This window comes from Amia ocellicauda, chromosome 18 (genome assembly GCF_036373705.1).
Source record: "Amia ocellicauda isolate fAmiCal2 chromosome 18, fAmiCal2.hap1, whole genome shotgun sequence".
NCBI lineage: Eukaryota > Metazoa > Chordata > Actinopteri > Amiiformes > Amiidae > Amia > Amia ocellicauda.
In genome coordinates this window covers 16,031,084-16,046,972 of record NC_089867.1, presented here as the reverse complement: position 1 = coordinate 16,046,972, position 15,889 = coordinate 16,031,084, and the positions used below count along the sequence as shown (strand labels likewise).

General features: G+C 54.4%; 1 protein-coding gene across 2 annotated transcripts; it reads left to right on the top strand.

The window, feature by feature from the left end:
* The first annotated feature begins 10 nt into the window (after positions 1–10).
* ptpn23a (protein tyrosine phosphatase, non-receptor type 23, a) lies at positions 11–15,747 on the top strand. 2 transcript variants are annotated; one of them, XM_066690654.1, is made up of 25 exons: positions 11–244; positions 4,055–4,129; positions 4,304–4,431; positions 4,575–4,651; positions 4,876–4,925; positions 5,217–5,348; positions 5,535–5,615; positions 5,698–5,829; positions 6,069–6,116; positions 6,308–6,364; positions 6,627–6,685; positions 6,912–6,991; positions 7,103–7,217; positions 7,322–7,387; positions 8,820–8,965; positions 9,050–9,355; positions 9,496–9,650; positions 9,761–9,912; positions 10,006–10,185; positions 10,840–13,147; positions 13,322–13,506; positions 13,596–13,700; positions 13,851–13,989; positions 14,123–14,236; positions 14,344–15,747. In XM_066690654.1, the coding sequence occupies exons 1-25, from the start codon at positions 161–163 to the stop codon at positions 14,929–14,931; spliced, it is 5,562 nt and encodes a 1,853-aa protein (XP_066546751.1). In that variant the 5' UTR covers positions 11–160; the 3' UTR covers positions 14,932–15,747. The 2 variants fall into 2 exon arrangements, with proteins under 2 accessions (XP_066546751.1, XP_066546750.1); XM_066690653.1 differs by having other exon boundaries at positions 6,257–6,364.
* Positions 15,748–15,889: the final 142 nt, after the last annotated feature.

Genomic DNA, 15,889 nt, shown 5'->3' with positions numbered 1-15,889 from the left:
TGACGCAACTTCCTCTGGTTGCCTTAACTTCCTGTTAGAGTGGAAAGTGGACGACACAGGCGCAGAGGGCGCACGAATGAAAACAATAGCCATAACTCCTCACAGCACCGACCGCTACGAGTAAAAACACACGGGCAGCAAGACTCCGATCCCGGCCGCGATGGAGGCAGTGCCCCGTATGCCGATGATATGGCTGGACCTGAAGGAAGCCGGGGACTTCCAGTTCAGCCCGTCCGTCAGGCAGGTGAGAGCGGAGAGCGGGGCGGGGAAAGAGTCGGGGTGGGAACGGCAGTCAGGCGCTGTGGGTGTTGGAGAGTCTGGGAGAGAGTAAATAACAGGTATCGGCCTCGGTACTGCGCTGTGGGAGATAAAGGGCAACCTGTCGTGGCAGGCAGCGGGGCCCGCACTGATCTCTATCGGTCAGCACGGCGCTCATCAGCCTGTCTCTCGGTCCTTGTCATCACTCGCCATATTGGCCTGCTGATGATTTGGGGGATCCCGGGGATGCGGTGTGTGGGAGTCCCCGCAGTGTATAGCAGCGCTGCGTGTGTTTCAGTCACAACCAGCCGGCTGTCACATCGCACTGCATTCAGGGTCTGCCTGGGTCTACAGTGGCACAGAGGCAGATACAATACTGGCAAATGAGATGCGGTCATCTGAACCATCGTTGGGTTTGTCAGGTCACTCACACGCGTCTAAACACACAGTCTCTTGCCTGCACTGTGTATAGCTTACACAGCTCACACCCTGTCCCGGGCACTGGACTGGCACCTGGGCAGAACAATGCAGATGTTTCAGCTCATGGGGAATGTGCTGGGTTTGCCATGACTTTGCACGTATCTCTGGAGAGAGAGAATGAGGAAGTGATTCAGTTGGATTCAGTGCACTGCAGATGTCTGCTCTGTACTCCCAGCCTCAGCATATCTGGGCTCTGTCATGATTTCAGTGTGAATGGACAAAGCATCCCAGGCCATTCACCCCTGTCTACGTCGTTTGACTGTCACACTGGCAGCCTCCGTTGTTGGCACAGTCCGAGCTCTCTCAGACAGGGCAGCACCCGTTGTGATTCCGCCTGCTCTCGCCATTCGTGAGAGGAAGAGGCGACAGCCCCCACACTCACACAGACACAGCCTGTCTGGCTAGCAGGAGCTGTAATTTGATTACCAGTTTCCCCAGCAACAGATTGCGGATGTACTGCATCTCCTAGGTCTTAACAGATGTCAAATACAGTGCTGCAAGACACTGGCTCAGCACCTCCAGAGCAGGACTGTCATGTCAACATTTGTAATATTTGTTAGCATGGCACAGTCATTTATAGACTACACCAACTATTGTATTTACTCATTGTGTTCACAATACAGGGACTCAGTCTGTGTCTGCATCTCATTTGCCTGTCTGTACTATCGACTGCGCTGACTCCTCACCCTCGGCTATAAGTCTCCTTATTGTAATTGTATTAGCCTCACTTCACAGAGAGCTGCCTGCTCCTCCCAAGCAGAGCTCTCTTTTATGAGTGCTCTTCCATGCCCCTGATTTGATAGTGCTTTCTAGCACAGCAGATTTAACTATGTTTGTTCCTGTATTTGAATAATGGAAACAAATTTACGTTGAGTAACTGGCCTGCTTGGTCAAAGTCTCTTTACTGATATAAACCATCACTGCTTCTGTATCTCTGGTTACTCCCACTAATCACTCCACTCTTACTTTCTAGTTTAAATCCGTGTGTGATTGAGTGCCTCCTCTAAAGCAGGCCACAGCTGGCTATGGTTAATTGTCAAACTGAAACCCATAGGAGCAATGGCAATGTATGTGCATGGATTGAGAACCCAGAATAAAACCTGACGGTATAATAAAACATTACGAATCACTGCTGCTTTCCTCTGGGATGGAGGTGGCTCTGTGTATTGTAATAGTACCAACTGCAGTCGAATCACAGAGGAGTGATTCCACCCACACTCAGTCAAAAGATCCAGCCCAGGCAGGAGCTGTATATCGGCTGTTAGGCCACCTGCTCCCTTCAGCACTCTGTTTAGGGTTGTTTGGTGGTTCTGTGGGCAGGGAGGTGTTGTCATCCACATTCATTGAACCATCTCTGTATGAAAACTTAAGGGATGACGAAGCTTTGGTGGGCAGTGCTGTGACTCTTAATTACTGGACAGCCCAAACAGACAAGCTCTCTTTGGTCCATTGCTGCCTGGAGCATAAGGATCCTGAGGCAGTGATGTCATCGCCTTCCAATGAGGGAGAGCTGTAGTGATTTGGGGTGATGTCGCTGTCACATGCCCTGCCTCAGTGTGCTGTGCGTGAGTGAGTGCCTGGATGAGTGTAACTGATCACAGCACTGCCTCTTTGCAGTACATCTTGAGGAGACTGCCAGGCACTGTGTTGTTCAGTATGGCTGCTGTGTTCCTTTAATTTTCTGTTGTGTTAGTGCCCATCTCCTTAATTAGGCCTGCACAGTCACTCGCTTTCCCAAAGGGAAGCGACTGCTTGGTATTCAGCCCCCCAGCTTGTTTATTGAGCCATGTGTGATTCACTGACACAGCCGCTCTCATTTGAGAAGTGTGATGAATAGCAAACTACATTCTCTGAATGTGTCAGTGAGAGCGCAGGCCTGTCATAGTGTGTTTATGGACTGTGTTACTAAAACATCCAGTGTCCAGTCCACTGCCAGGATTAGCCTTAAATCCCAAGGACTTTGCTATGTTATGAAATCCGCATCTCTGTTTTGCAATGGAAGAGAAATGGAGATGGAAATGGAGCTAGAAGGACAGGGAGAAAGAGTCGGGTAGTGTTGAAAAGAGAGAGACCGGGAGGGAAAGAGAGAGCAGAATCAGGCCGCACACTGTAGCGTCAGTTTGCCTCAAGAGGACAGAAAAGCACCATTGAAGAGGCCATTAGAAAGGCATCCCTCGCTGTGCCGGCAGGACTCCCTGCCTGAGTGGGTTGTTTACTTTTTAAGCTTGTTGGTATTGTTGACTGATTCTCATTACCGTCCCTTTGAATATGCTGATGCTGAATGAATTGTACGATCTAGCCCATTCAGACTCTCGTTAGGAGAGCGCTCGCTATCAGACACACAGGCTGCAGTGGGCTGGGGCTGGGCGCCAGACCGGCTCGCCCTCAGGTAATCCCAGCCTGCCTGGAGAAGAGCTGGGGTTCATTATTCCTGTAACTATGCAGCCCTGAGGAAGAATAGAAACATTATGAACTGCGACACAATGCTTTTAAAATCAGCGGTTATATTGAACAGAACTGACTGGGTCTGGGAATGCACACAGTATGTTTGTGAGCGAGTTTCTGAGTGTTTGTTTGTAGATCTGTGTGTCATTGGGGTCTGATTTTTGTCTGTGTGTTTGTTTGTTGTGAGAGAGTCTGTGTGTATGTGCCTGTGTATCCAGCGAACACTTTGTAGGTGATATGAGCCTGCAGGGTAGTATAATTCACTAGGGTGCATTCGATAAGAGCAGGACCCTTATCACAGCATCAGTAACCATCTGGGAAACGCAGAGGCAGGACTGCAGCAGTAATCTATAGGAGTGCCTTCTGTCAGCAGTAAGCTGATGTGGTGGACTGTAATAAATATAAGGACTCACACCAAGGCAGATCAATGGGTAGAGGTGGAACAAAGATGGCTGCTCTTAGAACTGTGCTAAATAGATGTTGTTTCTTGAGACAGCTTCGTGGTACAGTATTATTAGGGATCCCAGCTGGTAACCAAATGTTTTCAGATGTTTTGATTTTGTCAGAGTCTCGATTTTAAACTCAGTGGCAGAAAGCAAAAGCAGCTGCGAACGGGGTTTGTTTTAGACAGTGAGTAGTAAACTGTCTGCTTTATCTATCATCAATAGTCACCAGGTATTAGGACTCACTACCCCTACAGATGCATTTTATTTATAATTATTATAAAATAATGTTATTTCAGTTTACATCTTTGGTCCTTTAATGGGGGGGGTTATGTGTTAAAATCTGTGGTTGTTTGGTGCAGTAAGGCTGCATCCTCACTGAAAGGATGTTGTTCACTAAGTGTTCTGTCTCCTGCCCTCTTTCCCAGTTCATCCTGAAGAACTATGGGGAGAACCCGGATAACTACAATGAGCAACTGAAGAAACTGGAACAGCTCAGACAGGCAGGTGGTGGGCGGGGCCAGGAGGGTCTGGGGGGCATTTCTCTCCGATTCACAGAGACTGTATCAAGACTCATTGCAGTGCAGGTGTTTCAGGTGTAAGGAGCTCTGCCTCTGGCATGTAAGCCAGCAGCGTTGCGTGCAGAGCCTAACGTGTGTTTTGCGTGTCCCTGGCAGAGTGCGGTGAATGTGACTCGGGATTTCGAGGGCTGCAGCACCCTACGGAAATACTTCGGCCAGCTGCACTACCTGCAGAGCCGCGTGCCTCTGGGCTCTGGGCAGGAGGCATCTGTGCCCATCTCCTGGTAAGGAAGACCCCGAGCCGCTGTACTCTGATCCCCTCTACTACCCTTTGTCACAGTGATGTCATCCCCATGCTGTCCTCTCTGTCAGAGTATGGTCAGCTCTGGGCCCACTCTGTTGCTTGATGTGAGTTTGTCTCTTCCAGGACCGAGATCTTCTCTGGAAAGACGGTTACTCACGATGATATCAGCTATGAGCAGGCCTGCATCCTTTACAATCTGGGTGAGGGCAGTGTCTCTCTCTCTCTCTCTGAGGGCTGAGAAACGGCAGGCTGGTTTAAGTTACAGTGGCTGAAGTAGTTTGTATGGAGAAATAATTGTTTTTATTGATACTTCAGCAATAATGTGCTTTAAAAGTAGTGCTATGTTGTAGGGGAAACCTACAGGTTAGTGGCATTGCATGCTGTGAAGTTCAGCCATACCTGTATTCACACTGCTTCTCCCCAGGGGCGCTGCACTCCATGCTGGGAGCCATGGACAACAGGGTGTCGGAGGAGGTGAGCTGTGCCTGCTGCATCCCACTTCTGACAATGTGTCCCTTCAGGCTGTCTGACTGCTTAATTTGTCACTGTCCTGTACATCTCTGTGTTGTCTCTCTGACCTCCACCTGGCATGTCTGTGTGCTCTGCCACTGGCCAGCTCTGTACTTTTAGAGTGTGTGTGCGCGCGCCGGTCTATTTTACTGTTGGCTGTCCTTCTTTATATTTTCCATCTCTTTCCACTGCTCTTTTCCTTTCCCTTTCTCTGATGCCCATCCTCTCTCTCTCTTCGTCTTTCCCCCGCTCCAGGGAATGAAGGTCTCCTGCACCCATTTCCAGTGCTCAGCAGGGGCCTTCTCCTACCTGCGGGATCACTTCAGCCACAACTTCAGCGTGGATATGAGCCACCAGATCCTCAACCTCAACATCAACCTCATGCTGGTGAGCCCCGCCGTCCCCTCCCGTCCATCGCGGTCCTTCAGCTTGTCCCTGTGGGGATCAGGCGCTCACTCAAGGACGCATGTCCTATAACGCACGGCTGTAAAAGATTCAAGTTCTGCGTCCTGTGCCGTACCTCTCCCTCACGCTCGGTGCTGAGATTGACCCATGTGTTGTGCTCTGCCTCAGGGCCAGGCTCAAGAGTGTCTGCTGGAGAAGTCCATGCTGGACAACAGGAAGAGCTTCCTAGTGGCTCGGATCAGCGCTCAGGTAGGCCTTCTCCCCGATCCCACCCGTCTACTCTGGCTTCCGACCCAGTATGTGGTTCTGACGCAGTGTGTGTGACCCACAGGTGGTGGACTACTACAAGGAGGCATGCCGCGCGCTGGAGAACTCTGACACGGCCTCGCTGCTGGGCAAGATCCAGAAGGACTGGAAGAAGCTAGTGCAGATGAAGATCTACTATTTTGCGTCCATCGCACACGTGAGTCCGCTCTCCCTGGCTCTGTGGTGCGGCAGCTCAGAGAACCCAGAGACCCAGTGTGGTTAATCTTTCCACCCCAGTTTGAACTCTGACCTCCATCTCTTTCTGATTCTTCCTGTGGTTTTACCTTAACTGCAGCAGAACCCTTTGTGAAGGTCCTCTCTTTGTGACGGTGTCTGTATAGCAGCAAACACTCACATTTTCCTAAAATAGCTCACTCTCCTTCACTCTCTCTACAGCTGCACATGGGAAAACAGGCAGAGGAGCAGCAGAAGCACGGGGAGAGGGTAGGTCTTCCTCTCACTGTCGTGCTTGTTTTCTGTGCTTGTGGATGGGGTGGGAGTGTTTATTTCAATCCTTAAAATCATGTTTCTACAGCACTGAGTGTGTGTATTCACTACAGTAACTATGCAGACTTCTATTTCAGGTTACGTTCACATCAGTCACACAGTGTGTTAAAGTCTCTGTCTCTGTGCAGCTGGCGTACCTGCAGAGCGCCCTGGACAAGCTGACCGAAGCCGTGAAACTGGCCAAGGTAACCGTGCTGCTCCGCCACCCTGCCGAGCACCAACACTGCAGAGAGACAGCTGGACGAGGCCGTGTTGCTCACTACAGTTTTTGATAGACCAGGCCTCAGTACAACACTGGTCACACAACACATCTGCATGCCATCAGACTTAACAGAGACAGATTTCACAATTCAGACCAGAGAAGTTAGTCCTACATGGTCTTGGATGGAAAGCTGTTAATGATCTCCTCTCTCTCCATCCCTCCTTCTCTCCGTCTGTCTGGAACAGGGTCAGCCAGACAGCGTGCAGGACGCCCTGAGGTTCACCATGGACGTCATTGGAGGAAAGTAAGTAATTGTGTGTTTCTGTGCGTATCCCCGTCCTACCATCTCTCCTCATGGGTGGAAGGGTCCCCCATGAAATCTGCCTCAGATTAAGAGCAGACAGGATCCCGATTTGAGATTGCACGAGTCCCCCCCCCCACAGCTCCCTTCAACCAGTGGTACCCTGTCCGCCTGGCCAAGGGCCCGAGTGCGTCTGTCCATCTGAAGTCTCGGTTCTGTTCTGTTCCAGGTTCAACTCTGCCAAGAAAGATAACGACTTCATCTACCACGAGACTGTGCCTGCCCTGGACACGCTTCCCTCTGTCAAAGGTACCCCCCAGCTCGGTCTTAACCCTGTCATTCTGCAGTCCCCTGTCTCTGTGTCCCCCTCTCTCTCGGCAGCCGTCTGTCTCACAGTGCCTCCTCTTTCTATCTCTGCAGGCGCCCCACTGGTGAAAGCTCTGCCAGTGAACCCAACCGATCCCAGCGTCACTGGCCCGGACATCTTCTCCAAGCTGGTGCCAATGGCAGCACACGAGGCCTCCTCTCTCTACAGGTGCGAAGGGGGGCAGTCTGACATCTTGTCTTAGAGCTCAGAATTTCAAACGGATTAACCCAATCGATCTTTTCTTTCCTCTTCCCCCACTCCATCCCTCGCAGTGAGGAGAAGGCCAAGCTGCTGCGAGACATAATGACAAAGATCGACAGCAAAAATGAGGCTCTGGAGTGAGTGCCACTGCCGGTCTCGGACACACACACACTCTATCTCTCACGTGGTCGTAGTTGGATATTTTCCTGTTGAAAAAGATCAAATAAACGAACAATGTTAAATGCATAAATTATGTTTTGAATCGGTGTAGTTGAATCTACACTCACCTAAAGGATTATTAGGAACACCTGTTCAATTTCTCATTAATGCAATTATCTAACCAACCAATCACATGGCAGTTGCTTCAATGCATTTAGGGGTGTGGTCCTGGTCAAGACAATCTCCTGAACTCCAAACTGAATGTCTGAATGGGAAAGAAAGGTGATTTAAGCAATTTTGAGCGTGGCATGGTTGTTGGTGCCAGACGGGCCGCTCTGAGTATTTCACAATCTGCTCAGTTACTGGGATTTTCACGCACAACCATTTCTAGGGTTTACAAAGAATGGTGTGAAAAGGGAAAAACATCCAGTATGCGGCAGTCCTGTGGGCGAAAATGCCTTGTTGATGCTAGAGGTCAGAGGAGAATGGGCCGACTGATTCAAGCTGATAGAAGAGCAACTTTGACTGAAATAAGCACTCGTTACAACCGAGGTATGCAGCAAAGCATTTGTGAAGCCACAACACGTACAACCTTGAGGCGGATGGGCTACAACAGCAGAAGACCCCACCGGGTACCACTCATCTCCACTACAAATAGGAACAAGAGGCTACAATTTGCACAAGCTCACCAAAATTGGACCGTTGAAGACTGGAAAAATGTTGCCTGGTCTGATGAGTCTCGATTTCTGTTGAGACATTCAGATGGTAGAGTCAGAATTTGGCGTAAACAGAATGAGAACATGGATCCATCATGCCTTGTTACCACTGTGCAGGCTGGTGGTGGTGGTGTAATGGTGTGGGGGATGTTTTCTTGGCACACTTTAGGCCCCTTAGTGCCAATTGGGCATCGTTTAAATGCCACGGCCTACCTGAGCATTGTTTCTGACCATGTCCATCCCTTTATGACCACCATGTACCCATCCTCTGATGGCTACTTCCAGCAGGATAATGCACCATGTCACAAAGGTCGAATCATTTCAAATTGGTTTCTTGAACATGACAATGAGTTCACTGTACTAAACTGGCCCCCACAGTCACCAGATCTCAACCCAATGGAGCATCTTTGGGATGTGGTGGAACGGGAGCTTCGTGCCCTGGATGTGCATCCCACAAATCTCCATCAACTGCAAGATGCTATCCTATCAATATGGGCCAACATTTCTAAAGAATGCTTTCAGCACCTTGTTGAATCAATGCCACGTAGAATTAAGGCAGTTCTGAAGGCGAAAGGGGGTCAAACACAGTATTAGTATGGTGTTCCTAATAATCCTTTAGGTGAGTGTATATCAAGGCCCAAACAGAAAGATGTGTGTGAGTGCAGGATATGTGACTGTATGTGTGTATCTGCAGGCAGTTCATGGACTCCCTGCGCCTGGACCCTGACACTGTTGACAACCTGGACACATACAGCCACATCCCGCCGGTGCTGATGGAGAAGTGTGCGGCCCTGAGTGTGCGGCCCAACACGGTCAAGAGCCTCATCCAGTCCATGCAAGGTGAGCCTCTGCTGTGAAACTCTTACACTACCTCTCTCTCTCTCTCACTCTCACCCATTCACTCTCTCATTTACTCTCTCTCAGTGCTGTCCGGCGTGTTCACGGATGTGGAGGCCTCTCTGCGAGAGATCCGGGACGTCCTGGATGAGGAGGAGGCCCGCGAGCGCCAGCTGGAGGAGGCCCTGGGGAAGCAGGCGGCGCCGGCGCCCCACCCCGCCCTGGGAGAGCTGCGCCGCGACCTGGACAAGTACCAGGAGGTGCACGAGAAGGCCAGCTTCACCAACACCGAGCTGCACCGCGCCATGAACCTGCACATCGGCAGCCTGCGCCTGCTGAGCGGCCCGCTGGACAGCCTGCACGACGCCCTGCCCCGTCCCCAGCTCAGCGAGGGTGAGAAGTGCAAAGAGCTGCGTGCAAGTGGCAGGGCTGTAGCCTGGGGGTTGTGCAGTCTGTGCTGTTAGTTAATACTACAGGGATGTGCCATCTGGATGTGCTGTCTCACAATGACCCGTGTGTGTGTGTGTGAGCAGAGGACATGGCTGTGCTGCAGTCCATGAAGAGGATCCTGGGGAAGGTGTCAGAGATGCGGGAGCAGCGCAGCTCGCTGGAGAAGCAGCTGAGAGACCTGATCCATCAGGATGACATCACCAGCGTGCTGGTCACCACAGAGCGCGCTGACATGAAGGTACACTGACACACTGCAGTGTGCGCTGTACATTCACTGCGCTAACTGCTCCCATGGCAGTGTATTGCCAACAGAGAGGACTGCACTAAGTATGATTCTCTCTCTCTTAGCGGTTATTCGAGGAGCAGTTAAAGAAGTACGAGCAGGTGAAGGTGTATATTGACCAGAACCTGTCTGCCCAGGAGAATATCCTGAAGGCCCTGACTGAGGCCAACGTGCAGTACGCCACCGTGCGCAAGAGCCTGGCTGACACAGAGAGCAAGTGAGAGATGGGAGCGCTGTGGGGGTGGGTTCTTTGTCTCTGTGTGACATTGTGACGTTGTGTGTGACATTGTGTGTCGGATGCTGTACTCAGGTGGAACAGCACCGTCCAGACGCTGGTCTCCTCCTACGAGGCGTATGAGGACTTAATGAAGAAGTCTCAGGAGGGGAAGGAGTTCTATGAGGACCTGGAGGCCAAGGCCTCCCGCCTGCTGGAGCGCGCCAAGACCGTGAGCCAGGCCAGGGAGGAGGAGCGGCAGCAGCTGCTGGAGAGGTGATGACTGGTGTTGCACGGCTGTTCCGCAAACTCCACCCTTTATCGATACTTTAAAAAAAAAAAAAAAAAAAAAAAAAGAAAACGGTTCGATACTAGATTTGTTTTGCGTTCAGTACTTCTGTCAAATGTGTCACGTTGTCATGATTGAGAGAAATTAGTCGGTCTCGTAATTTCTCTAAATCTGCTCAAGGGGGCAGATGTCTGTCTAAAAGAGGCTACAGAGCAGTACAGTGCAAGTTTGCAAACATCTAAGTGACAGACACCCTGCCCTCTTCACAGAATACAAAAGACAACTAGTGACTGAATAACGACTAGTTAGTGAATGAGCCAGCCTGCTATAGCAGTAGCAAGCTAGGATTAACCTGCTGTCAAAAAAGATACTCGTGAGATGAAAATGCACTGCATACAAAGACTTGAGTTCCAGGAACAACATTCATTTACATTGATTTGGGGAATGTCACAATTTCATTCAAGGTTTCATTGAATCAAATTCTAATCCTAATCTTTTTGTGAGAGAGAGATTATATTCTGTTATTAGTTTTGTTATTTAGTTTTGTCTGCCCAGTCATCAGCACAGTGAACAGTCTAGTGGATAACCTTTCCTGGATAATTCAAAGTTGTTCTCATCGCCGTCTCTTTTCCTCTCATTAGGGAGATGCAGAAGAAGGCGCCCCCCCGGCCCACAGCCCCCAAGCCCCCGCTGCAGAAGAAGGCCTCCGACATGGACTCTGGTGCGAGTATCGAGGACCCTGAGCTGGCTCAGTTGAGTGCAGCCATCCTGGGGCTGGGGGGGGAACTGCCAGAGGAGCTCCGCAGCCTGCCCCCTGACGCCCCAATGCCCTTCTCTGGGGGGCCCCGGCCCCCTGCCCCTGAGACTTTCCTCCCAGGGAGCACAGGTGGCCCTCCTCTACACTGGCCAGCAACTGCTCTTTATGCTCAGCCCCGCTTCCCTGGGCAGCTGCCCCCCCCCGAGGCCCTGACCAGACTGCCCCACTACCCCTCCCAGCCCTTCCCCCCTACTAGCGCAGCCCTTCCCCGGCAGGCCCCCTTTACCCCGGCAGCTATGCAGGGCCCCTCCCCCCAGCATCCCCCTGGCACCGGCTATGGCCCGCCTCCGCACTCCCAGCCCGGCGGCCCCATGCCCAGACACCCAGGCGGCCCTGTGCCCCTGCGGCCCTCCACCACCACAGTAGACAGCGTGCAGACCCCTATCCCCAGCTACACCCCCGCCCCTGGCCAGCACCCCTTCCCAGCTGCCAATGCCATGCATCCATCCCGGCCACAGATGCCCCCTGCTGGGTATGGACCGCCACCCCTAGTCGGGCAGTTCAATTCTTACCCACAGCCGCACATGCAGATGCAGCAGCCCCCGCAGCAGTACCCCCAGCCCCCCGCTCCGTTTCCCCGTGCCCTTGGGCAGCAGCAGCCGCCCTACCAGCCTGCCCTGGCCCAACACCCAGGCCAGCAGCCCCACCAGCAGTACCCACACTACCTGCCCCGGCAGCCGCTGCCTCAGCACTTCGGGCAACCCCAGCCTCACATGCACCCAGGCCTGCCCCCGCAGTCCCAGTACCAGCCTTCACAGCCTCACCTCCTGCCTGGCACTCGCCCCTCCCAGCCTCATCTCCCCCCCGTCTCCCAGCACCAACTACCCCCAGCCTCCATGCCCTCTCAACCCCAGTTAATGACTTCACATCCCTCCCAGCCACACCTGCCACCTCCCCCCTCCCATCTGTCACAGCCTCACCTCCCCCAAGGCCCGGTGCCTCGTCAGCCCCAGCTACCCTCCTCGACCCTCCCCTCAAAGCCTCACATGCTCCCTAACTGCATCCCAACACAGCCTCAGCTGCCGCCTTCCTCCCAGTCTCACCTGCCTCCTGCGTCCCAGCCTCCCATGCACATGCCCCAGCAGGCTCTACCCCCACATTCGGGGGCAATGTGTTACCCTGGGGGAGCTCCTATGTTGCCCCACCAGGCGCCTCACGTGCCCCCACAACAACAGCAGCCTCAGCCCCTGGTCCCTCAGGCCATGCCCCCAGTCGCCTCCACCCCCACCTCCATGTCCTACCCTCCTGCTTCTGGTGCTGGTCTTCCTGCCGTCTCCTTACAGCACCCGGGGGCCCACCTCCCACACCCCCAGCACATCCTGCCTCCCTCCTCGGGGGCTCCTGTGTCGCAGCCCCCCAGCGTCATCCCCCCCTCGCCAGCCCCGTCACCCTCCCCTTCCCCTAGTCCCTCATCCTTGGGCCTCATCCCTCAGAGGCCTTCCCCCTCCCTGACCCCCGTGGGGGCTCACCTCCCTCCACCATCCTCCTCTTCCTCTTCTTTGGGCAGCCTGCCACCCCCCGGCTCTGCAGAGCCCCTGTTCCAGCGGCAGAGCACCAGCACTGACGACCTGTTGTCGTCCAGCCCTGAGAGCCAGCACGGGGGCCCCAAGGCCGCCGCCAACGTGCTACTGCCCACCAAAGCCGACCCGCAGGAGGGGCAGCGCAGGAGGAAGGCAGAGGGCGTGCGTCTGATCGAGGGCGACCCCTACCAAGCCCCAGAGCGCGTGTCCCACCTGTGCGCAGACCTGGAACGATTCCGAAGCATAGTGCAGGCGCTGGAGAGGCCCCTGGCAGCGGGAGGTGGGCCCTCGGAGCTGGACAACTTGTGGAAGGAGCTGCAGGAGCTGCAGGAGAAGGACGCGCGGCAGCTGTCCATTGCCATCGCGCGCTGCTACAGCATGAAAAACCGGCACCAGGACATCATGCCCTACGATCGCAACCGCGTCGTGCTGCAGTCTGGCAAGGACGACTACATCAACGCCAGCTTTGTGGAGGATCTGTCACCCTACTGCCCCTGCCTCATCGCCACGCAGGCCCCGCTCACCGGCACCGCCGCCGACTTCTGGCTCATGGTCTATGAGCAGAAGGTCTCGCTGATCGTCATGCTGGTGTCTGAGGCCGAAATAGAGAAGGTCAGTCCAGACACGGTCATGGTCAGTCTGGCCCGCGCCCATTTCCACCTTGCAAGAATGTCTGTACAAAGTAGTGTGTAATAAACTGAGAAAAAAACATTTCCCCATGTCTGGTGTAGCCGTGTCCAGTTCAGCTTGCCCTCTGTAGTGATGCTCCTTCCTCTGCTCCCTCAGCAAAAGGTCCTGCGGTACTTCCCGTCGGAGCGGGGCCAGCAGCTGTCCCAGGGGCCGCTCACCGTGACCCTCACCACTCAGAAGACCACCCCCACCCACGTGGAGCGCATGATTGGGCTGCAGTACCGCGACCAGAGTCTCAAACGCACCGTCATCCACCTGCAATTCACGTCTTGGCCAGAGCTGTGAGTGCTCACTGCGCTCAGCACGAGTGTGGCACAATGCTGCGGTGTGCAAGAGGGCTGTGCGAGTCACTCTCTCTCTCTCCTTCCAGGGGTCTCCCTGACAGTAAGAGCAATCTGATCCGTTTCATCCAGGAGGTCCATGGCCACTACCTGCACCAGCGCCCCCTGCACACGCCCGTCGTGGTCCACTGCAGGTACACGGGAGGGGCTGGATATCCATCTGTTGTGTGTTAATCTGTATGCACGTCTGTATGTTAGGGCTATGAGGATACATGAATGTGTGGTGGGGTGTTCGTGGGGTCTGAAGGAGCGGCTGGTTCATTGCCCGTCTTGTGTTTTGTCAGCTCGGGGGTGGGCCGGACTGGCGCCCTCTGTCTGCTGTATGCGGCGCTGCAGGAGCTGGAGGCAGGGAATGGCATCCCAGACCTGCCGCTGCTGGTGAGGAGGATGAGGCAGCAGAGGAAGAACATGCTGCAAGAAAAGGTGAGTGCTGCACCCAAGCTCTGACACACAGAGGCAAGGTTATTGGTACAGGACCACACGACAGGCCAGGTCTACACACAAAAACATCCTCACAAGCATATGTGCAAATAACAGCGCCCCCCGTGTCCTTTAGCTGCACCTGAAGTTCTGCTACGAAGCTGTCCTGAAGCACGCCGAGCAGGTCCTGCAGCGCCACGGCGTCCCCACCGCGCCCTGCAGCAAGAGCGCCAGCAGCACCGCCCTCAAGGTACGGCCGCCCCCACCCGGGCCTCGGCTCCCACACACACGCACACGCACGCACGCGCCCCAGGCCTGTCCTCTCCTCTCACGCTGCCTCTCACTCTCCCGTTTCAGCCCTACTCTCGGCAGGAGTCCCAGGACATCGTTCTGGGGGGGGACATGCCCATCAGTTCTATTCAAGCCACCATCGCCAAGCTCAGCATCCGCCCCCCCTGCTCCGCTGAGGCGGGCCTAGACCCCGGCCTGGAGCCCTTTGCTGCCCAGCAAGGCTTCCCCTGTCTGGGGGGTGTGGAGTCTGGCGGCCTGCCTCCCCAGCCCCAGCCCCAGCCGGAGCCCCCTCTCTCAGCACAGCCCAGTGACCCCCTGCCCTCCTTCTCCCCTCCTCTGTCCTTCTCTCCTGTGAAGACGCACTCCCCCCCCCCACTGGAGGACAGTGCTGAGGGGCCGCACCCCTCCTCCAATCACCACTGCGACGCGCCACCCTCTGATGCCCCGATCGGCTCCTCCTCCTCCTCCTCGCTGGAGCTGCTGGCGTCCCTGACCCCCGAGGCCTTCACGCTGGACAGCAGCGCCCGGGGGAAGCCCCGCATCAGCAAGCACAGCTTCCTGCAGCCGCCCGAAGGCCAGGGCCTGCAGGGGGTGCCCTCTGAGGACGACCCCCTGAGCTCCCTCGACCCGCTCTGGACACTGAACAAGACCTGAGCCCTGCGTGCATCTCTCTCTCTCTGTCTCTCTCTCTCTATCTTCAATCTGTCTTTTTCTTTCTTTCTTTCCTCTTCTTCAGCATGGGACCAGTTCAGCACTGTAACCCCCAACCTGGCTGACTGCCCAGTGCTGCTGCTGAATCTACAGCCAATCCCCTCCCGCCCCCAGCAGAGCTGTCAGAGGGACCGCAGCACTGTGTCTGGGTCTCCTGAGCAAAGCGGTATGAGAGCTGCATCGCTGACCTCGTCTCCCCGTCCCCCGTAGCGTCCACTGTGCTGTGCAGAGGGTAGCAGCTATCCCAGCATGCAACGTTGCTCCAGTCACACAGCGACCTCGTGTTGTCCTGGTGCGAGTGATTCTGCGAGGGGGCTGTGTGGGTCACACAGAGAAGCATGTCTCCCCCTGCATAGAGCCGATGGAGAAGCACCCTGCAGCCACAGAGCACGAGTCCAGAGTCACTGCACCGGAGGGTGTGAGGGGAAGAGCGCTGTGCTGTCAGACTGGACACAAACCCCCGTGACTCTAAACCGCAGACTGGAGATGCAGTTTTAACTCTTCCCAGGCGGCCAGGCTGGCGTCGCTGTGAGGGGAGATGTGGCACAGAGAGCCCGGCCTGAGCTGCCCGCCGCCCACACTACAGCGGTCCGACCCGCGCGCCATCCTGTCTATGTAGAGTTGAAGCATAACCGGTAAGAAGTAGGGGCTTACATTTAGTATTCTGTTCTTAATCAGTCAGACAGAATCAGCCGATCCTAACACTTCAACTTTTTTGTTGTTTTATTTCTAATATGTAAATAAACTTAATTAACATAACTAGCCTTTGAAGTTGTCGTCTGTGTGTTGCTGTGCAGTTGTGTCTCCGGTGGGGGTGCAGTGCTGGCTGACAGGGAAGCGCCAGGTTTCCTCCCCCGAGTCCTCGAGTCTAAATAATATGATCTCTGCTCTGAAGGGGGTT